The sequence below is a fragment of the Melanotaenia boesemani genome, chromosome 9, assembly GCF_017639745.1.
Source record: "Melanotaenia boesemani isolate fMelBoe1 chromosome 9, fMelBoe1.pri, whole genome shotgun sequence".
In the NCBI taxonomy this organism is placed as follows: domain Eukaryota; kingdom Metazoa; phylum Chordata; class Actinopteri; order Atheriniformes; family Melanotaeniidae; genus Melanotaenia; species Melanotaenia boesemani.
Window position 1 is genome coordinate 36,114,293 of NC_055690.1, and position 23,435 is coordinate 36,137,727.

Here is a 23,435-nt window from a genome sequence, read left to right on the forward strand (position 1 = left end):
AGAAACAATGAACCCAATCACGCTAATAAACAGACTGTCCAACGGTAGAGGATTCACGCGGCCCAGCTTCTGGTCCAGGCTCTGGTCATTTCACGCACTGATTACTGCAACTCCTTACTGGCTGGCCTGCCTGCATGCTCAGTTAAACCTCTGCAGATGATCCACACCCAAGATGATATTGTTTGATAAAATCGTGATCTTGTATTTAAAAAAAATGACACAAAAAAAAAAAAAAAAAAAAAAAAAATATATATATATATATATATATATATATATGTACTGCCTCTAGCACTACATGACAGCACCTGGTCCAACTGGACTCACAGCAGTCTGACTACCACTTAATGATGACGTCCATCTTGTTTGAATTCATGCTTGTGTTGTTCTTACTCTCAAATGTAAGTCACTTTGGATAGAAGCATCTGCTAAATGACTGTAGAATAGAATAGAATAGAATAGAATAGGATTCATTACCAGGAGGCATCGTTACCACAGAGAAATAATCCTTACTGAACTTTTGGGCTAAATTAGATAAATAAAAACGTGATTTTACCTGGTTCTCCAGCAAAGCTGAAGCCCTCAGACCCTTCATCTCCTGTATCGCCAGTTAAACCTCGAGGTCCTGCAGGAGGAGACGAGAAATTTAAAATCCAGAAAATGTAGGTGGAAACGTTGTAAGGTGTTGGTGCTGCCACTGCCTGCTGGGAAATCTGACTTCATCTTGTCTTCGCAATTTTATGCTGAGGAACATTTTTCTTAAATTGTTCCACAGTTTTAGATCCAGTTTGTCTCAGATTGGTGAAGCTCTGTCCATCTTTCCATCTGAGGGACTCTGCCTCTCTGAAATGCTCCTTTTATACCAGTCTTCTACTGGGAATAAAATATGACCTGATGAGGTTTGGGAATCATTTAAAATCAGTTTTTCTTTACACTGTTAAAACATTCTGACGCTGTAACTGTTGGGTTTGTGTGTTCTGTGTTCTCTTAAACCTTTGGAGAGGCTTCAGGAAAAGATTTGTTCAGGTGTGCTCAGGTACCTTGTCTCCCAGGTATTCCTGGTAATCCATACTGTCCTTTGTCTCCTTTAGCCCCCTCCAACCCCGTGCTGCCTCGATAGCCTGGAGGACCTGGGCCACCTTGAAAACCTGAAGAAGCAGACAGGTAAGTAGAGGTGAACAGAGGTCAGACAGCCAGGTGAACAAACAGATGGGGCTTACCTTGACTCCCAGGATCTCCCTTCTCCCCGGGAGAACCGAGATTTTGAGGAACACAGGGAAGAGTGTCGCCTGCAGAAGGGGGAGGAGTCAAACAGGAAACAAGAGAAGAAGAAGAGTTTCTCTCAGATCAGATTTTATGACCCCTGAGAAAACCTTCCATCAAGCACAAAGTCTAAATAAGACTAATTGGTACCTTTAAGTCCCCTCATCCCCGGAAAGCCAGGAAATCCTGGTACTCCTGGCTCTCCAGGGACCCCACGCTGTCCCACAGCTCCAATCACACCTGGTCCTAGAGCACCCGAAGGTCCCAAAAAGCCCTTTGGTCCGGAAAGTCCTGGGAAGCCCCTGTCTCCAGGAAGGCTCGGCAAACTTTCCCCCTGAAAAGAAACAGGTTGAGAGTTGAGAGAACAGCGCAGGCTGGAAAATTCATCATAATTACAACGTCTGACGGGAAGTTCCTGGAATGGTCAGACCAGACAGGTGGAGGAGGATGGCACGAGTAAGTTGGAGTTCAAAATAGAACAATGAAAATGGGCGGGATCTGGTATAAGGACTAACGGGATCTGGGATAAGGACCCGTAGCGTGGTCAAAAATTTAGCATGCTAACAATACTAGCAAAAAAAAAAAAGCTGTGCTACAACTGTATGCAGCTTGTTTAAGGAGAAACTGGGACAGAAAGTTCTTTTAACAATCATAAAAGGAAGCACATCAGCTGGTTGTTGTGTGAAGGCTCACCACACACAACAAACAAACAACGCTGCTGTCCATGGTGCTGAAGGAAACAACGGATCACCTGCATCGTTTGGAAGATTTAATTAGTTAAATGAATGAATAAACACGCAACTCTGTCCAAAACTGAGGAAATCTGTCCAAAACTGAGCTTTTTGTCTTTCCAGCAAATCCTTCTTTACCGCCACAGATAAGCGTGCTCCTCTATTTTTAGCTCCTCTGCCTTTCAGGGGAGCCAAGCTTCCCTTAGCTCCCCTGTAATTCGAACCCTGCGGATAAGAACTGACAGAATTAAGGATAAGGACTGAAGGGACTGGGGCATGGATGATGGAAGATGGGGCAGAGAGGCAGGAGAAATGGAGGAATATCAGGAAGGAAAATGAAGAAAATAGGAGGAGGTGGTTGTAATGGTGGATGGAGGTGGACCAACGTCATCAGGGACTCTCAGGACTGACTCTAGTTCTGTAACTTGACTCCTTCTCCACCCGTCTCCTGTCATTCAGGTGTAAGGGTGTAACTGACCTGTGGACCAGGGTTTCCAGGGGCCCCTGGAGCCCCAGCAAATCCATTTCTCCCCGAGAATCCTTGTCTGCCTTCAGGACCCGGCTGGCCCCTGTTTCCCTTCTCACCTGGAAATAGAAGTCGGAATCAGAATCATCGTAAGACCCACATGACTGATCGAAGTTTATGAGATGATTCTGTGAGAGCTGCAGGTGTTTCTGTATGACATGGAATGTAGTTGGTAGCTTTATGTGGGCAGGAAGAAAATATCCATTTTAACGTTTCACCATGTGATGAAAATATGAGCTGATAGTGAATCTGATGCAGCAACACGTCTGGAAAAAGTTGGAACAGGAGCAACAAAAGGCTGGAAAAGTACCTGGTACAAACCAGAAACACCTGGAGGAGCATTGGACAACTAACCAGGTTACCTGGCAACAGGTCAGTAACATGACTGGTATAAAAGGAGCATTTCAGAGAGGCAGAGTCTCTCAGATGGAAAGATAGACAGAGCTTCACCAATCTGAGACAAACTGGATCTAAAACTGTGGAACAATTTCTGAAAAATGTTCCTCAGACTTTGAAGATCCTCCATCTACAGTGTAGAATATCATCAGAAGATTGAGAGAATCAGGAGGAATCTCTGTATGCATGGGACAAGGCTGAACCAGCGCCGTCTTCTCTGGACCAAAGCTCATTTAAAATGGTCTGAGGCAAAGTGGAAACCTGGATGAAGATGTGAACTAGTTTGTGGAAAGCATGGACGGCGTGTCCTGCAGACTAAAGAGGAGAGGGAGCATCCAGCTTGTTATCAGTGGACAGGTGAAAAGCTGCATCTCTGATGGGATGGGGCTGCATTAGTGCCTATGGCGTGGGCAGCTTCCACATCTGTGAAGCTCCATCAATGCTGAAAAGTACATGGAGGTTTTAGAGCAACATCTGCTCCCATCCAGACAACGTCTCTTTCAGGGAAGACCTTGCAGATTTCAGCAAGACGATGCTGAACCACATCCTGCATCCATCACAGCAGCATGGCTTCACAGGAGAATAGTCCGGCTGCTGAACTGGCCTGCCTGCAGTCCAGACCTTTCACCAGTACACAACATCTGGAGCATCATGGAAGCAGAAATCCAGCAACCAAGGTCCAGGACTGTAGAGCACCTAGAATCCTGTATCAGACCAGAATGGGACAACATTCCTCTCCTAAAACTCCAGCAACTGGTCTCCTCACTTCCCAGATGTTTCCAGACATGTTAGAAGAAGAGATGCTACACCATGCTGAACACCACCCTGGAACTACTTTTTACACCATGCTGAACATCACCCTGGAACTACTTTTTACACCATGCTGAACACCACCCTGGAACTACTTTTTAAACCATGCTGAACATCACCCTGGAACTACTTTTTACACCATGCTGAACACCACCCTGGAACTACTTTTTACACCATCCTGAACACCACCCTGGAACTACTTTTTAAACCATGCTGAACATCACCCTGGAACTACTTTTTACACCTTGCTGAACACCACCCTGGAACTACTTTTTACACCATGCTGAACACCACCCTGGAACTACTTTTTACACCATGCTGAACACCACCCTGGAACTACTTTTTACACCATGCTGAACATCACCCTGGAACTACTTTTTACACCATGCTGAACACCACCCTGGAACTACTTTTTACACCATGCTGAACATCACCCTGGAACTACTTTTTACACCATGCTGAACACCACCCTGGAACAACTTTTTACACCATGCTGAACATCACCCTGGAACTACTTTTTACACCATGCTGAACATCACCCTGGAACTACTTTTTACACCATGCTGAACATCACCCTGGAACAACTTTTTACACCATGCTGAACACCACCCTGGAACTACTTTTTACACCATGCTGAACATCACCCTGGAACTACTTTTTACACCATGCTGAACACCACCCTGGAACAACTTTTTACACCATGCTGAACATCACCCTGGAACAACTTTTTACACCATGCTGAACACCACCCTGGAACTACTTTTTACACCATGCTGAACACCACCCTGGAACTACTTTTTACACCATGCTGAACATCACCCTGGAACTACTTTTTACACCATGCTGAACACCACCCTGGAACAACTTTTTACACCGTGCTGAACATCACCTTGGAACTACTTTTTACACCATGCTGAACATCACCCTGGAACTACTTTTTACACCATGCTGAACACCACCCTGGAACTACTTTTTACATCGTGCTGAACATCACCCTGGAACTACTTTTTACACCATGCTGAACACCACCCTGGAACTACTTTTTACACCATGCTGAACATCACCCTGGAACTACTTTTTACACCATGCTGAGCATCACCCTGGAACTACTTTTTACACTATGCTGAACACCACCCTGGAACTACTTTTTACACCATGCTGAGCATCACCCTGGAACTACTTTTTACACCATGTTGAACATCACCCTGGAACTACTTTACATCGTGCTGAGCATCACCCTGGAACTACTTTTTACACCATGCTGAACACCACCCTGGAACTACTTTTTACACCATGCTGAACATCACCCTGGAACTACTTTTTACACCATGCTGAACACCACCCTGGAACTACTTTTTACACCATGCTGAACACCACCCTGGAACTACTTTTTACACCATGCTGAACATCACCCTGGAACTACTTTTTACACCATGCTGAACATCACCCTGGAACTACTTTACACCATGCTGAACATCACCCTGGAACAACTTTTTACACCATGCTGAACACCACCCTGGAACTACTTTTTACACCATGCTGAGCATCACCCTGGAACTACTTTTTACACCTTGCTGAACATCACCCTGGAACTACTTTTTACACCATGCTGAACATCACCCTGGAACTACTTTTTACACCCTGCTGAACATCACTTGGAACGACTTTTTACACCATGCTGAACATCACCTGGAACTACTTTTTACACCGTGATGAACATCACCCTGGAACTACTTTTTACACCGAGCTGAACATCACCCTGGAACTACTTTTTACACCCTGCTGAACATCACCCTGGAACTACTTTTTACACCATGCTGAACATCACCCTGGAACTACTTTTTACACCTTGCTGAACATCACCCTGGAACTACTTTTTACACCATGCTGAACATCACCCTGGAACTACTTTTTACACCCTGCTGAACATCACTTGGAACTACTTTTTACACCATGCTGAACATCACCTGGAACTACTTTTTACACCGTGCTGAACATCACCCTGGAACTACTTTTTACACCATGCTGAACATCACCTGGAACTACTTTTTACACCGTGATGAACATCACCCTGGAACTACTTTTTACACCGTGCTGAACATCACCCTGGAACTACTTTTTACACCCTGCTGAACATCACCCTGGAACTACTTTTTACACCATGCTGAACATCACCCTGGAACTACTTTTTACACCATGCTGAACATCACCCTGGAACTACTTTTTACAGCCGTGTTGCTCATGTAAAGCATTGCCTTTACACAGTGTCCTTTTTGGGACTGAGGTTGTCAACTTTGTCTTTACTGTGGTGGTGACGTATCATCTGAAATGAATCTCAAAATAAAATCCCAAATGAATCCCAAAGACAAATAAAAGGTGGATGAATGAGATTTTATCGATGAAATCTCAGAGGAAGGGAGGACCAGGACATGCTGAGGTTTGTAAAATCTGGAAAAAGAGAAGGTTCCTCTGACAGGTGATAAACTCACCTTTAAAATCCACTATGGTAAAGTCTCCTTTCCGACCTTTGAAGCCTCTGACACCCTGAAATCCAACCAGGCCCTGCAAACACACAACACACGCAGTCCTGATTCAACGAGTCTGACCTTGTAACCTGTAGAGTTTGAACTTTTATTTTGTTTGTAACAAAATACAAAAACATTTCCAACCATCCTGGAAGTTTATTCCATCCATATAGCGCAGATCCAGCCAGAATTTTAAATATATTTTTCTGTTTTTAACTGAAAAACTGCTTTCACTGGGAAGTGGCCAAAACTGAGACCATAGTGCAACTGTCCTATATATATAAAGCAGCACCAACAGTAGCCATGCTATAGATCGCACTCAGCTGTCGTCACTGATCATGTGATCTGCACGTCGTTCGTGATCGTCAAAAAGAGAGGTTGTGTCCGAATGTGCTCCCTACTCCCTACATAGTGCCCTATATAGGGGCCACGCCATTTTGTAGGGATGTCCGAATGTCAGAGAGAAAAAAGTAAGGCATTTAAAATTACCCACAATGCATCTTGAAAAGTAGTGCACATCAATGGTCACTACATGGCTCAATATTGACCACAATGCATTGTGGGCAGAAGCTCAATATGGCGCAAGGAGGCAAAGAACCATTTTTATTGAATAGATATGAAACAAAGAATAAAACACAACATAAGGAATAAAAATAAAAATATTTACACACCACTTTGGATTGGATGTGGAATGACATCTTGACGCGGGCGTTGTGGTTGCCGTGGTGACGGCTGGTAGTCACGTGGTTTGCAGCGAGGAAAAAAAAGGTAGTTTCATGTCTGAATTTCTCAGTTGCAGGTGTCCAGCAGGTGAGGATGTGGGCTCCAACATTTTGCACTGGTGTGGCGTCTAATTGTTTTCTGAGCTTTCCAAACTTCCTCATCCACAGTGTTGAACTCTTCAGCTCAATCAGCTGCATTTCTATGTCCTCCATCCATCCAGATCAGAATAGTATCCAAATCACGTCCATCAAAGCTGTCGGGCTTGACCAAGACAGAGAACATTGGTCCACCTTTTAAAATCCACAAACTGTGTTGTGAACTCGGCCTCCAGCTCACTCATGTACATGATTATTTCAGTGGTGCTGATGCTGCAGACAACTCTCTCAGGTGTCAGAGGTAGCGGAAAGTGGAGGTCAAATGTCACCTGACAATACTACCAGCTGACCGACAAAAGCCGTCCATGTCTCAAACATCTCCAAAACAGTTTGTCCTGCACCTTGGGGTCTGAGATTGAGCCCATTTAGGTGTCTCGTAATGTTCTAGATACTTTTGGCCCGTTTCAACCAGAAAGGCCCTGATAGCACATCGCTCCAGAAGGTTTCTGCAGCTCAGCCATCTCACTGCTGAGTAGAGATCAGCGCTGTCCAGCTTCTCCAGCAAGGACTGAAACTGCTGGTGCATCAGTCCCGATCGCTTCACTAAGAACTTAATAATCTTTGCCACCGTAGCCACGACTTCGCTGAAATCCGAATTAGACATTTTTGTGCACAGATTTTCTTTGTGGATTAGGCAGAGGAGTGTCATGATGGGTGGCCGACTTTTCTTCAATCAGTTTGACAGCTCCCTTTTGTCTCCCACTCATGGTGGGAGCGCCGTCTGTGGTCACTGCAAACATTTTCTCAAGGTTAATCCCTCCTTCCTCACAATGTTCACTTAATGCCTTGGCTAAGTCTTCACCTTTTATTGTGTCAGGCATTGGCTTCAAGCAGCAAAGCTGCTCTCTGACAACGGAATCACAGCACCGTGCCATGACTGCCAAATGCGGGATGTCATTCACGTCAACGCTTTCATCAAATGCAGTGCTTAACATCGCATTTTTTATTTTTTTAAATTTTATTTTATGTTTTATTTTTTTTTTTTTAGCTGATGTAGGAATGTTCTTTATTCATGACTCGATCGTTTCTTTATTAGATGATTAAAGTTTTCAAAAAGAGCATCTGAGAAAAGCCTCCTTAATAAAAACGTCTTCCCATGCTTTGCAATACAGCGCACGATGCAATAGCTTGCTTCTGGCTACATGTAAAACAACGGTCATCGTAATGCTGAGAGGTGCCAGCGTGCCACTGTTTATGCCCCAGGATGCCACCTGTGGCATGAGTGCCAAAGGTGGCTGACCCCTGCAGTAGACTCACCGTTTCACCACTCTCTCCTCTGTCTCCAGGTAAACCTCTCTCTCCTCTCTGGCCTGGGGCCCCTGGGTCTCCTGGGAACCCCCGAGCCCCCCTGTCACCCACAGAACCAGGAAGGCCTCTCAGTTCAAGTGGAGGGCCACAAGAACAGTTGCCACTGTTCCCTGAAACACATGGGTTAAAGTGGGATGTTAGCAAGAAGAAGCTAACAAGGTGTTCTTCAGGGAAATGTGTTGGAGCCACTGGGTTTGTTTCTAGCATAAGGGATAAAAACATCAAGGATTTTCCTGTTTCTCAAACTACACTTTTTACGTTTCAGATTCTTCTGTTACTTCCTTATATGGGAAAGTGTAATATCAATAAATGACACCACAGCGATGTTGTACAAGTCAGTAAGACTCATTTTTATCGACTTACACTAGAAAAGACTGCATTTAATCTTTTCATACTCTTTTCCACACAGACGCAATGCATGGTACAAAGATTTGTATAAATGCTTACGGTTGAGGTGAAGCAAAAAGAAGGAAAACTGACTTCTTTGAAGTACACAAACATAATTTCCCAGTTAAAAAATTCAAATCATTCCTAACAAGGTGTCCTCCATTAAAATATTTTCAGAAGTTTGCGTCACTTTGTTTTATTGACAGTTGGGTTCTTTAGTCTGTACACACACAAGTAAAACACTGACTGCCAACGACTTCAGCCAGTTGTTGATGGCCGGTTCACATGTCTGCCATCTAGTGGTGGAAAGTGGTAACAGGTTTAAGTTTTTCCTGGAGTCAAGGCCTGGTGCTTGTTGCGATTCTGCGACTTTGGCGCTTACAGTGTTAAAAGCATTTCAAACATCACTTTTAAAAAAAATTTGAATCTAAAAGAACTAAACATTGACCTTTGATCCCTCTGTAGCCTGTTGCCCCTGGGGGCCCCTGTTCTCCTGAGTTTCCCGGGAGTCCTGGGTCCCCAGGACCACAATAAGTTCCTTCAAAGGAAAAGTAGATGTCAGCAGGTGTGTCCGAATCAAAGATGAGACACTTCGGGTACAGAAACACTGTAATTTGGTACCTGGAAAACCTGGCTCTCCCTTTGGCCCTCTGACTCCAGGGGGTCCTGGTTTTCCAGGTTCTCCAGGTGTCAGTTCCTCTGTGAACATCTGACCTGGATCGCCTTTATCGCCTTTGACACCTGGAGATCCAGTCTGACCAACGGCACCTGCTGGTCCTGGAGAAAACAACAAGCAACCTTGAATCTCAGTTAATACAACTTTAAATCATCTCTATACCACCTTAAACATGAGTAAAAACTCACTTTTTAAATACTGCCTGAAATCTGACACATCATTGTCTTACCATGTTAAATCTGACTCGACATCCTCATACCACATAAACTAGTTGCCACATTAAATGTTGCCTTTCTTATGGGCTGTAGGCACTCACCTGGTATTGATCGGCCTGGGAATCCTTGTGGGCCACGCATTCCCATCAACCCGGAGATTCCCGGAGAGCCTCTTTCTCCAGGGAACCCAGGGTCTCCGACCTCACCTGAAACAGCAGAAACAGTGATGACATCATACCAGATCACCAAAATAATAGTGACATCACTGGATCATCAATCAGCTGATTGATCAGTGGTTTAATCTGTACCTGTGTAAACAATTTCAGAGCTCCGAGGGAGGCCTTTGGGGCCCTGATCTCCCATCATGCCCTGGGAACAGAGAATATCATGTCTCACCAAACAAATTACTGAAAACCTTCAGAATCTGGGTCACGGTTGCCAGTTGTGTCCATGATAAACTCTTTTGATCATGAACCCACTGTCAAGGTCAGAGAACTCAGACTGACCTGAAAACCTTCACGTCCTATCAGACCTGGGAGGCCCGGGCTTCCTTGTATCCCCTGAAATCCCAAAAACACCAGTTAGGAGAAGGGCCCAAACCAGAACCTCCAAATAAGAACGACTCCCACAAACAGGAAGTTGTGATTTCACTCACTTTGTCACCTTTCTTTCCAGGTGGACCAGGGACACCAGATTCACCCTGAAACCAAAACACAGCAAGACTGAAGCTCCATTTATACCTGAATGTTAATGATCAGCTTCTGAACTGAGGAATGAGGAATTCTTACCCTGTGTCCAGGAAAACCCACAATCCCCTTCTCTCCTTTGATCCCAGGAAGAGCATCGAGGCCCTAGAACCACATAAACTCTTCCTCATCAATACAAGATCAATAACCGTCTGGTCGCATAAGATGACAGCGAAGAACCTGATGCTCACAGGTTTCATCAGAAATCTGAACTTACCAGCAGTCCCTGAAAGCCACAGGCCCCTTTAATGCCTGGTAAACCCTGAAAAACCAATAGAATCTCACATCAGAACCCAGCCTTAGAACCACAGGAACCTAGCATCAGAACGCAGTCGTAGACCCCCACAGGAATGTAGCAACAAAACCAGCCTTGGAACCACAGGAGGCCAACATCAGAACCTAGTCTTAGAACCACAGGAACCTAGCATCAGAACGCAGTCGTATAACCACAGGAACCCAACATCAGAACCCAGTCTTAGAACCACAGGAATCCAACATCAGAACCTAGTCTTAGAACCACAGGAACCCAACATCAGAACCCAGTCTTAGAACCACAGGAATCCAACATCAGAACCCAGTCTTAGCACCACAGGAATCCAACATCAGAACCTAGTCTTAGAACCACAGGAACCCAACATCAGAACCCAGTCTTAGAACCACAGGAATCCAACATCAGAACCTAGTCTTAGAACCACAGGAACCCAACATCAGAACCCAGTCTTAGAACCACAGGAACCCAACATCAGAACCCAGTCTTAGAACCACAGGAATCCAACATCAGAACCTAGTCTTAGAACCACAGGAACCCAACATCAGAACCCAGTCTTAGCACCACAGGAATCCAACATCAGAACCTAGTCTTAGAACCACAGGAACCCAACATCAGAACGCAGTCATATAACCACAGAAATCCAACATCAGAACCCAGTCTTAGAACCACAGGAACCCAACATCAGAACGCAGTCATATAACCACGGGAACCCAACATTCTGCCACTTTTAAATGAAAAATATTAACATGTCTCATCATTTGAAGTCATGGCGATGAAATAAACGTCATTATGATGACATAAATACTCATCATTTTAAAATAAAGTCATAAATACTTCTATCTCATACTTCTCATCAATCATTCATCCATCCATCATCCATCCATCCATCCATCCATCCATCCATACATCCATCCATCCATCCACTTTCTGCCACTTATCCGGAGTCGGGTTGCAGGGGCAGCTGCCTAAGCAGGGAAGCCCAGACTTCCCTCTCCCTGGCCACATTCACCAGCTCATCCGGAGGGATCCCGAGGCGTTCCCAGGCCAGCCGAGAGATGTAGTCCATCCAGCTTGTCCTGGGTCTGCCCCGGAGTCTCCTCCCGGTGGGACGTGCGGAACACCTCACCAGGAAGGCGTCCAGGAGGCATCCTGACCAGATGCCCGAGCCACCTCATCTGGCTCCTCTGGATGTGGAGATCTTATAATTATGACTTTAAATTTTATAATTATACTTTGGAAACATTTTTCATTTACAAGTGGCAGGAATGGACTTCCATATGAATCAAACCAGAAGAACTCGATTGTGGAACAAACCATCACACTGCACATTCAAATCCAACATAAAACAAATCTCAGAACCTCAGAAAAAACAACCAGCTCAGTGCTGGGAACAGAAGAATTATCAAAACTTTGCAATAAGCTCAGTATTATACACAAAATAGGAACACTACATTGGAATCTAACATATCTGATCTCCACATTAGAACCCAACATTAAAACCTAATGCTAGACCTGCAAGACACTTTTAACATTAAACAACCAAACTGGAACCTAACATTAGAAAAAATAGATTTAATTATTTTAGAGCCAGAACAATCCAACATTCAGATCCAATGAACCAAGTTACAGTATTAGAACCAGAAAAATAAAATTCAAAGCATCAAATACTGTAGCATTAAATAGAAGTGGTGGTACCAACAGAACCAACAGAACCCAGCATAAGGAACCAACTAAGCCCACAACAGAACCCTATATCAAGATGCTCAGATAACAGCCAAAACTAAGAGAATAAGAGGAACGTTTCAGTAGAACCATAATAGAATGGACCTCGCCTACCTTTTCTCCTTTGATGTAGAGGTCCTCTGGAGGGTCGACATACTCAAAGGGCCCCGGAGGTCCTTGGAGGCCCTGATCTCCCTGTGGATCACAGACAACAGTAGCGTTTCAGATCTAACCAGAGTTTCTGCTCAGCATTTCATCCAGGCTTAGGTCTGGACTCTGACTGGACTGCACTGAGACCTCCTCCCCCTCCAGCCGGTCTGGTTTCTGCAGTCAGGATGAGGTCTGGACTAGACAGGACCACACTGAGACCTCCTCCCCCTCCAGCCGATCTGGTTCTTGCAGTCAGGATGAGGTCTGGACTCTGACTGGACCACACTGAGACCTCCTCCCCCTCCAGCCGGTCTGGTTCCTGCAGTCAGGATGAGGTCTGGACTCTGACTGGACCACACTGAGACCTCCTCCCCCTCCAGCCGGTCTGGTTCCTGCAGTCAGGGTGAGGTCTGGACTCTGACTGGACCACACTGAGACCTCCTCCCCCTCCAGCCGGTCTGGTTCCTGCAGTCAGGGTGAGGTCTGGACTCTGACTGGACCACACTGAGACCTCCTCCCCCTCCAGCTGGTCTGGTTCCTGCAGTCAGGATGAGGTCTGGACTCTGACTGGACCACACTGAGACCTCCTCCCCCTCAGAATATGCCTCCTTGTTGCTGGCTTAAAACAAGTCCAGTATTTCATCCTCTGGTGGGACAGGTGACGTTCTGTGTGACAGATGATTGGGAGGCGTGACTGAAGTCCTCAGAGATGAGGAAGAGGGTGGCGAGTCTGCAGCCTGCTGGCGAGCGTGAGCAGGGTGTCAGAGGCTGTTAGCAGAATATATGAACTTGTCCAGTTTTAGCGTCGCTCCACTGGCTGCCAGTTTGTTTTAGAATCCAGTTTAAGATAATTTTATTCGTTTTTAAATCCCTCCAGGCTCTTGCAACTCTGCACACCTCCACACTCTCTAGGATCAGTTGGTCAGCAGCAGCTTAAAACCCACCTGATCCCTCTGAATTTTTCACACTCATGAGATGTTGACATTTTGTTTTCATATGTTAAATGTTTTAGTTATTTGATGCTGTTGTTTCTTAATTCTTTAATTTCATTAACTGTGCTTTTAATTCTCTGTGCAGAACGTTGGTCTTTGTGGTTGTTAAAAGTGCTTTGTAAATAAAGTTGGATTGGATTGGACTCCAGATACTTTGGAAATGTCCTTACAACCCCTACCAGATTGAGGGGCAGCATCATTTGCTTCTCTGAGATAATTTCTGATGTCTTTCCTCCTTGGCGTTGTGTTAACTCAAACCTGAATGCTGCAGAATGTTCTCTGAAACACAACCTATTAGAAGTAGTAGAAGTGATTTAAACTGCCCTGGCCCCACCCCCCTTCAAACCACCATCCTAAACAGAGGGGGTGTGGCCAAAAGAGAAACTGCGTCCGTCAGACAGAACTGGGTATTCGTACCTCATCTCCTTTCTGGCCTGGGAGAGATCGTCCTTTTTCTCCCTGAAACAGAGAAACATCAGGACCTGTGAGATTTCACTCCAACACTGATCCATAATCAATAACTGATGAGCTGCTCGTTCAGAAGCAGCGCTGCTATATTTAGGGTCCTCTGTCAAATAAAACTGAATAAATTCTGTTGTTTGAATGCAGATGATTTGAGATAAAAACAGCAAAGTTGGTTAATGGTGCCACTACACGGTATATTCCACTTACTGGTGGGCCTCTTAAACCAGGTCGACCAGGAAGGCCCTGCAGAGAGACGGAAAAAACATTCAGTTTGCATAGAAAGAAGATGTGATGGTGTCTGCTACCAGGATGCTAGCAATAGACCTTTGAATCAGATAAACACCTCAAACCTTCGTTAGAGTTTATGTGGGACCAACTATTTCCAGGACTCAAAAGCAAAAACTGTGTTTCTTCTTTATCATGACTCACGTTTATTCCATCTGCTCCTTGAGGACCAAGAGCTCCATTTGTACCTGGAGGTCCCTGTGCACCCTGCAAACAGAGAAACAGAAATCTGAAGAACAACCTCTAAAGTAATCAGCTCAAGGAGATTATTGGTTCATATGCTGCTCCTCAGGTCCAATCCCATTCTGCCCCTTGGTTCTGTGACTTGACCCAAACCCTCTGGTTTCTGGGTCTGATGCCCATTTTCATCTTGAAATAAAGGGGAGTCGTCATCTAGTCCTTCAACTGGGACCTGGGGGCTGTTTGGGTGGAAAAATGACATTTTCCTGAATCCCCTCAGACATGTAAGGCTGAGAAAAGGATGGTAGGGCCAAATTGTTGGGCCCAGGATACGAATGTGGATCGTGTCTCTCTGTTAGTCTTCCTGCTCACCTGCAGACCTGGAAGTCCACTGGGCCCGGCATCCCCCTGTAAGATGCAAACACTGAGATCAGTCCATTCTCACAGACCAGCAAGCTGATCCTTACCCGCTGCAGAGCTGTACTTACTGGTGCTCCAGGGTACTGTATGAAAAAGACCGCAGGATCTCCTGGATAACCCTTCGGTCCTCGGACTCCCTATGGAGTTACCATGGTAACGACATGATACAAGACCATCTATAATCCCATTCACTGTGTATAAGACATACAAATGTGTGTACAGCTTTTGTTAATAAGGTTTTTACCGGTTCTCCTTTGGGTCCTTGCTCTCCTTGAAGCCCGGGATTTCCCGGGTGTCCTCGGGTTCCATTACATCCATCCAGACCTGGAAGACCAGGACCACCAGCAGGTCCCGGGTGACCCTGAACAAGGAAACACAAACATATGTTGACAATCAAGTCGATGCTTCTCTGATGGACCAATCAGAAGAGTCGATATGGACACAGACGGGGAGGGGCTTCTTACCGGGACTCCATCTAAACCCGGAAAACCAGGAACACCAATCGATCCCTGAAACCACAAACAGAATGTTAAAAAGTTCCCCAGTAAGCCTCCACAAAATAAAAACTAAATATGAGTGTGATTCGACACCATGTGACAACTCTCAGAGCGGTGATTGGTCAGCAAACAGAGTCAGCCATCTTGTTTTACAACAGAACTATTTTTACTCACAACACTTCCTAAAAGTCCAGGAGTTCCTGCTGGGCCCTCGTCCCCTCTCTGCCCTTTCTGTCCTGGAGGTCCCACAGGACCTGGGAAGCCTGGCGGCCCCAGAGGGCCTTGTGGACCCAGGGGACCTGGAGTACCCTGCAGAGCACAGCAAATGTCAGAAGCTGAGAACCTGACAGAACCTGGGCTGTCCTTACAAGAACTATCAGAACTCCAGCATGAGAACACAGTATCACATATGGGGAACTTGCAAAAACCTAAAACGAGAACTTCCCCATTAGATTCAGACCCTGAAGTCCACTTGGTGGAAAATGATTAAATGAATCAGGTAAAATAAAAACATAATTAAGCGTACTGAGAAGAACCTGATCACAGAATCAGAACAGAACCCACAAAAGCAGAACCACATATCACTGGATTCTAATTTCGCCTAATAAAATGTCGGGTTGGGTTTAGAGCCCGGGAAGCATAAAAAGCACGATCACATCTGGGACGTCAGGTAGAACCTGTTAGAACCCATCTGATACAGAACCTGACATTTAAACATGACTGAAGCATTTTGTTTGTAGAATCTGTTAAAACTGACGAGAAGAAACAGAACCCAACTGACCCTGACAGAACCTCATGTAGCATCCTAGAGCTCCACAACAGTCCCTGGTCTGGACAGAACCTCAAAGAATTTCAATAACCCGACTTAGAACCTGACACGGTACCAGTAAACCTGTTAGAAGCCAGTTCATTCAATACAACTTCTCGATTAAATCTGAGAGGAATTAACAGAACCAACACTCCACTAAACCAAAACAAAACATGGAAAACTTTCAAATACAATAAAACGTACCAGAACTTCCCCCAAAAAACTTACAAGAACCTGAATTAACATTCATAACGATAACAGTACCAGGCTGAGCTGTGAGAACATGAATGCAGTAAAAATGCACAAAGCGCAAAAGAACTTCGGACAGAATCTACAAGTGATTATAAAATCCAACCAGACAGAATCCAAAATAAATCTACAGAACTTAACAAAACCCGGCACTGCACATCCCCTAAGATACCGATGCAACAGACCATTACAGAAACCAACACAACAGAACCTGTAGAACTCAATAAAACATACCTGATTGATGCAAACAGAACCCGATAACAGATCAGAGTCTAACACGATAAAACCTGAAACCAGACAGGGACTACTTTGTGTCTATAGGTAACTATAAATCTGATCGAACCAAAATAACCTGTGGAGTTCCCCAAGGCTCCATCCTGAAGCCACTGCTGTTCAAAATCTACATGCTGCCACTCGCTCACATTATGGAAATAACTAAACAGGTTACCACAGTTATGCTGATGATACACACATCTACATTACCATCTCACCAGGAGACTACAGTCAGATCCAGACTCTGATCAGATGGACTGATCAAGTAAAATAATATTTTTTTAAATTTAAAGTCAGTTTCTAACAGCTCAGTTATAAACCACCCACCAAGCCAGAAATCTGGGCGTAGTCCTGGCCTCAGACCTGAACCAGGCCTGTTATCACCTGAAGAACATCTGGAGGATCAAGGGACTGATGACTGATTTCTCTTTAACAGACTAGACTGCTGGAACGCTGTCGAGTCCAGAACTGAACAGGGAGAGGAAGTTCAGTTTCTAGAATAAACTCCCAGAAACCTGCAGGCCTGCTTCAAATCAGCGTGAAGAACTTTAATATTTGATCAAAACAACGCTAAATTCCTCAAACTGGAACTCTGATTTCTGTTTTATTTGCACTGTTTCTATTTAAGTTCTTTAATTTTTCTAAAACGTTGCTTTAAAGTTCATTTTAATGTTTCTTCTATGCTGCGCGGTGCTGTGGTGGTCAGAACGGTGGCCTCACAGCAAAAAGGTTGCTGGTTCGATCCTCTGCTGTGGAGGGAATCAAACAGTGGCCTTTCTCTGTAGGTTCTCTCCAGGTACTCCAGCTTCCATGGTAGGTTAACGGTCACTCTAAATTCTCCATGGTGGTTGTCTCTCTGTGCTGGCCCTGCGATGGACTGGTGACCTGTCCAGATGAATCCTGACTCTCACCTGCTACTTGCTGGGATAGACTTCCCTGCGACCCTGTTTGGACTAAGTTCTATAGAAAATAATAAAGATTCTTCTGCACCTGGTTATAACGCTTTTAATATTATTTTTATATATATATATATATATATATATGTAAAATATATATATATATATATATATATATATATGTTTTATATAAGTCTTGTCTCGTACATGTAATGTGATATTAAAATAAACCTGCTGTGCCTTGCCCACAAAATTCTAAAACTAGTCGTCATCCAACAGAACCGAACAGATTCTGGTCCAGTTAAAACCTAAAAGAATCTTTAACGTTAAAATGGAACAACAGAACCGGTAAAGCCCAATGAAATATAATCTGATAGAAACAAATTGAACTTGCTATCACAAATAGAACATTTTCTATTCAACAAAAAAGAAAATGTGAACCTATCACACCTAACTAAAATGTTAACTGCAACCAGTAGAACATAAAACCTTCTGGTCCTTTAGAACCTAAAAATTTTTTCCAGAACCAAGAAATAAAACAAAACTACCAAAATCTGAAAATCTGACCAAACCTGTGACATAAAACCTGCAAAACATGTCAGAAAACTGAGAAATGACCAACAGAACCAGGATCTTCAGCACCAGAAAATAGTCTGGTGCTGAAGATCCTGTTGGGTGCTGAACCAGCCATAACTAGCCATAACTAGCTATAACCAGCCATCAGAGCCATAACTAGCCATAACCAGCCATAACAGCCATAATCAGCCTTAACCATCCATAACTAGCCATAACCATCCATAACAGCCATAACTAGCCATAACCAGCCATAACAGCCATAACTAGCCATAACTAGCCATAACCACCACATCAGCCAAAACTAGCCATAATTAGCCATAACCAGCCATAACTATCCATAACCAGCCATAACTAGCCATTACTAGCCATAATCAGCCATAATTAGCCATAACTAGCTATAACTAGCCATAACCAGCCATAACAGCCATAACCAGCCATAACAGCCATAATCAGCCATAACTAGCCATAATCAGCCATAACCAGCCATTACTAGCCATAATCAGCCATAACTAGCCATTACAGCCATAACCAGCCATAATCAGCCATAACAGCCATAACCAGCCATAACAGCCATAACCAGCCATAACCAGCCATAACAGCCATAATCAGCCATAACTAGCCATAATCAGCCATAACCACCCATTACTAGCCATAATCAGCCATAACTAGCCATTATCAGCCATAACCAGCCATTACAGCCATAACCAGCCATAATCAGCCATAACTATCCATAACCAGCCATAACCAGCCATAATCAGCCATAACCAGCCATAACCAAACAGACCTAGCAGAACCTGATACTGTGAGAGTCACGTGTTCTGTTTAAAGTTAAACACAGATGGTTGAACATGTTTCCAGACTCAAGTTCACCCTGAATGATGCAGTAATGAGCTCTGCAGCCTGCAGAGGGCGACAGAGACACAGTTTAACACCACCAGGGCAGACAGACGTCAAATCAGAAAGACAAATATAAACTTCCTGCCTTATTTTAAAATCTCTTTCTTCTTCTAATAAACAAGCATGATAAACAGTTTATCCACAACCACATATTTATTGTTTAAACCTAATAAATTGCTGGTTTTTATTTTTTATTATAAAATTTGCATTTTTAAACTAGTTTATGTTTTTCTTTCATTTAAGAGTTAGTTTCTTTATTTAGGCTGTTTTAAAATTAACCAAATCAAAAAAAACTCTGTACTTTTAAGAAAAGTTGTTTTCATATGGTTTCTGTATCCTGTATTATTGATCAGTCTGATGGATATTTTCTGCATCAGATATGCTCAAATGACTGTAATAGCTGCTATTCTGTGCTTTCTGATTAAGGATTTATCGTGTTTTCCCAGTATGTGGTTTCCAGCTGAACATACGGAGGAATTTAATTTCATTTACTCTTTCTGTGTTTACATGATCAACACTAACTGCACTGCTATACTTTTCTTATGATTTTCAAACATAAAATGAGTTTTTATACAGATCCATAAAAAAAGAAAAAAGATTAACAAAAAAAACAAACAAACAAACAAACAAAAAAAAACAACTTATAACCCTAAAACAAGAGCATTGGCTAAACTTTACCAGAAAATATAATATAATAATATGTTTTTTTTAACATATAAGTTTAATTATTATTGTGCCCTAATGTTGTGAGTATATATTTTCCATAAGAAATAATATTTTAGTATATTTTAGTGGTTTACCCACCAGTCTGGAAAACATGGGCCCTTCCACAGGTAAACAGGAAGTGACATCATTGGATTTCCTGAGTCCATTAAAAGAGCAAAAGTAAGTTTTCATTTTAACTGAGAAAGACTCGACGATTATTTCTTACAAGTTGTGTGTTTGTCTTAAAATGAGACATTTTTGGTGAATGACTGGAACGTCCTCATGCTGTGGAGCCACGTGGGACTCGGTCCGGCTGCTACCCGTAGACTAACAGGACGGAGAGGAAGCCTCTAACTAACGCGTGGATGTTAGTTTTTACATCAGCCCCCTGACAAACCTGATGTTTTAAAGCTGATTTAGTCTTAGTCCAGTGAGACAATGTGAATGTGAGGCCTAAACGTCCACATGCTCCTGTTACTCCTCTTCATTCCTGTTGCATCAAGCTTTCTGTTTTACTCGGGAATAAAAAGAAATAAACCTCCAACACAGACACGTAACTATTACAAATAACCGCAGGTCAACCCTGGATGACTTTATTTATTTTTGTCAGCTTTTTTAGTTTTGTTACCAAAACTCACATCTAGAAATTACGTCTGTCAGGTCAACACATTTTATTTTAGACATGTTGAGATATCTCATATTTGAGGAAAAAAAGAAATCCCTGTAGGTTTGCAGATTAAAGCTGTTTATTATTAATTGAACATGGACATTTTAATAGTTGCGTATTCACAAACCTCAAGTTGATCAAATTCCTTGTAATTTAGTAAATAACTGGATAAAGGATGAAAAAAACAAACAGGACAGCGAGCTGCAAAGATCAAATGTGGTGGAAAGCCGCTTATGCAGCTGATTGTCATGATGAGCTCTGATCGGTTTTAACCCTTTAAAAACGGAGCGGTCGCCGGACGTTCCCTGGTAATGACATCTATGCTCCCTTACGTACGTAAGAAGCGACGCCCGTTTCCATTTTCTTTAACCGGGAAAGTCCAGCTGAGATCTGCACCTCCTGCAGGGGAGTCCAGACCAAGAACAGCAGCAACCAGCAGAACTTACAAAACAAAAAAAAAAATCAGATGTCTCAGAAAATACAGGACATTTTAAGTTTGGAGATAAACCAAAAAACTTTAAAAACCGAGTACAGTTCCAACTAGCAACACACGAAGCTGTTCTGGAATCTGTTTTGGACCAGAACTGACCGGTTTTAAAGGATCTGCCGGGTCTGAACGGAGTCGGCTTCTAGCCTTTTTGCAGACCGTTCCAAGAAGCAGAGGCCAAGTAACTAAGAGCCCTTTCACCAAACTCTGTCCTCGTGAATACGTCCCACAGAACGGAGCTCTGTGATGGCAGGCTGCAGGGTCCTCTACAGGTAACCAGGTGAGTCTGCTCGCTGTAAGCAATGCCAGCCTCCTACCTGGTCTAACTGGTCCAGAGTGCAATGAGTCTCAAACATTTCATACGTCGCCATCCTCATACTTCCATGTGTTTTATGTTGTCATCGTTGTTGAGTCAGTTCCTCCACTAGGGGGCAGTGCAGAGTTCAGAGTTCACTCCCGTGTCCGGAGCTCAGTTGCAGACGTCGGTTGGTGGCCGTAAAGCGTTGCGATAAAGCCCCCACCATCTCTACAGTCCTCATCATCTTCTTCCTGTTCCTGTTCTTCTTCTCTGGTTAGTTCCTCATGTCAGCTCAACTCTGACCTCGTGGTTTCCGGTGGTTTTCCTCCGTTGGCTGCGTCAAGCAACAGATCCACAAGCTCACTGAAAACATAGCAGCTAGGTACGCAAACGACGCAGGAGACGGACGCAGGTGTCCTGCATCCAGCATAAATGCAGCTTTACCTATAACAGCTGGAGAGTCCCTCCTTTCAACATGTGACATCATTACGAGTCGATGACATCATCACGTTACGCTACGCACGGTGCACAGTGGCGATGTAAACACATGATGGCGGCAAAATGTCGCAGGAGAGTTGGAGTGTTGGTGGTGATAATCTGCAAGAATATTCTGGTTTGTAGTTTCTAGAAAGTTTACTGTCGGTTTTCAGTAGTTTTATCCGTCAGTCGGTGGTTTATTGTAGTTAGTTGCTGGTTTTTACCACAGTTCTTCAGCAGGGTTAGCATAGCAATGTTTCTTTTTAGAACATTAGTAGTTTTGGGTTAGTTTGCACCAGTGCGGGTTAGGTACGTCTTAACATCCTCCCCCTTCATCCGGTGGATGGTGCTGGGTGGAGCCGAACGTACAGCACAGTCAACCTGCACAACAAGCTACAAACATGGATATAGTTCAAATATCCTATAAATGCAGAATATACTGAAATGTAAAAACGGGTTTTTGTTCCTTTAGTTTCATGAAAAAAATCTGAATTTGAAAATGTATTTTTCATTGCTTCATAACCTTTTTGTTTTTGTGTTTTTATGTTGCAGCTGCTCCATCGAATGACGCAGAGGTAGAAAAAAATGCCATGAATGTGTGTCTGCCGCTCTGTGCTGCAGATGAAATCGATCCCAGCAGATCATCTCTAACGCAGATTTTAGTGGTCTTCAGAGGTATTACACTGTGAGTCCTGGATTCTATAAAGTTTATTTATAAAGCACTTTTCACAGATAAAAATCTCAAAGTGCTAGACATAAAATGGCTGCAATAAAACCTAATCAATTCATCAAATAAACAACAACCATCAACTAAAAGCTTTCCTGAATAAAATAGATTTTAACTGTTTTTTAAAGAGTCCACGGAGTCGACCACATGGACGGGGGTGGGTCATTCCAGAGTCTGGGGACTACCGCCTGAAAAACCAGGTCTCCCTGGGTTTATCTCTGCACAAATATCTCCGAGGTAATGAGGCCTCACGGAGAAACCAAAAGCTGGTGAGCATGTCCAGACACCTGAACAGGTGAGGCTTTTTTTCTCATCTCAGCCGACAGGCTTCCTCATGCTGTTTTTGATCTTTTGTATGTTAATGTTTTAAAGTGCTTTCAGGCCACAGAGAGCAGATGTTGCTCTAAAACCTCCATGTACTTTCCAGCATTGATGGAGCTTCATAGATGTGGAAGCTGCCCACGCCATAGTTGCCTCAGATCTTTTTAAATGAGCTTTGGTCCAGAGAAGATGGAAGAAGCTGGTTCTGGATCCTGTTCACATCTGGCTTCTTCTCTGCATGATGGAGCTTTAACCTGCATTTGTGGGTTTCAGGGTGAAGAGAAGATGCTGCTGGTTCAGCCTTGCCCCCTTGCATACAGAGATTCCTCCTGATTCTCTCAATCTTCTGATGATATTCTACACTGTAGATGGAGGATCTTCAAAGTCTGTGGAACATTTTTCAGAAATTGTTCCACAGTTTTAGATCCAGTTTGTCTCAGATTGGTGAAGCTCTGTCCATCTTTCCATCTGAGAGACTCTGCCTCTCTGAAATGCTCCTTTTATACCAGTCATGTTACTGACCTGTTACCAGGTAACCTGGTTAGTTGTCCAATGCTCCTCCAGGTGTTTCTGGTTTGTACCAGGTACTTTTCCAGCCTTTTGTTGCTCCTGTT

The 23,435-nt window shown here is 43.7% G+C and overlaps 1 protein-coding gene across 2 annotated transcripts in view; it reads right to left on the reverse strand.

Moving 5' to 3' along the window:
* Positions 1–23,435, reverse strand: part of col4a4 (collagen, type IV, alpha 4) — a 78,778-nt gene that overhangs the window by 22,172 nt on the left and 33,171 nt on the right. For both annotated transcript variants that reach the window (XM_041995185.1, XM_041995186.1), the window contains exons 5-28: positions 15,615–15,749; positions 15,408–15,452; positions 15,188–15,304; positions 15,012–15,080; positions 14,896–14,931; positions 14,488–14,550; positions 14,266–14,301; positions 14,011–14,052; positions 12,566–12,646; positions 10,676–10,720; positions 10,501–10,563; positions 10,368–10,412; positions 10,219–10,272; positions 10,021–10,081; positions 9,814–9,918; positions 9,443–9,598; positions 9,270–9,359; positions 8,384–8,544; positions 6,213–6,285; positions 2,470–2,576; positions 1,411–1,594; positions 1,218–1,286; positions 1,038–1,145; positions 554–622 (exon numbers count right to left, since the gene is read on the reverse strand). In XM_041995185.1, coding sequence (XP_041851119.1) covers positions 554–622; positions 1,038–1,145; positions 1,218–1,286; positions 1,411–1,594; positions 2,470–2,576; positions 6,213–6,285; positions 8,384–8,544; positions 9,270–9,359; positions 9,443–9,598; positions 9,814–9,918; positions 10,021–10,081; positions 10,219–10,272; positions 10,368–10,412; positions 10,501–10,563; positions 10,676–10,720; positions 12,566–12,646; positions 14,011–14,052; positions 14,266–14,301; positions 14,488–14,550; positions 14,896–14,931; positions 15,012–15,080; positions 15,188–15,304; positions 15,408–15,452; positions 15,615–15,749 — 2,014 coding nt within the window. The remainder of the gene's footprint in view (positions 1–553; positions 623–1,037; positions 1,146–1,217; positions 1,287–1,410; positions 1,595–2,469; positions 2,577–6,212; positions 6,286–8,383; positions 8,545–9,269; positions 9,360–9,442; positions 9,599–9,813; positions 9,919–10,020; positions 10,082–10,218; positions 10,273–10,367; positions 10,413–10,500; positions 10,564–10,675; positions 10,721–12,565; positions 12,647–14,010; positions 14,053–14,265; positions 14,302–14,487; positions 14,551–14,895; positions 14,932–15,011; positions 15,081–15,187; positions 15,305–15,407; positions 15,453–15,614; positions 15,750–23,435) is intronic.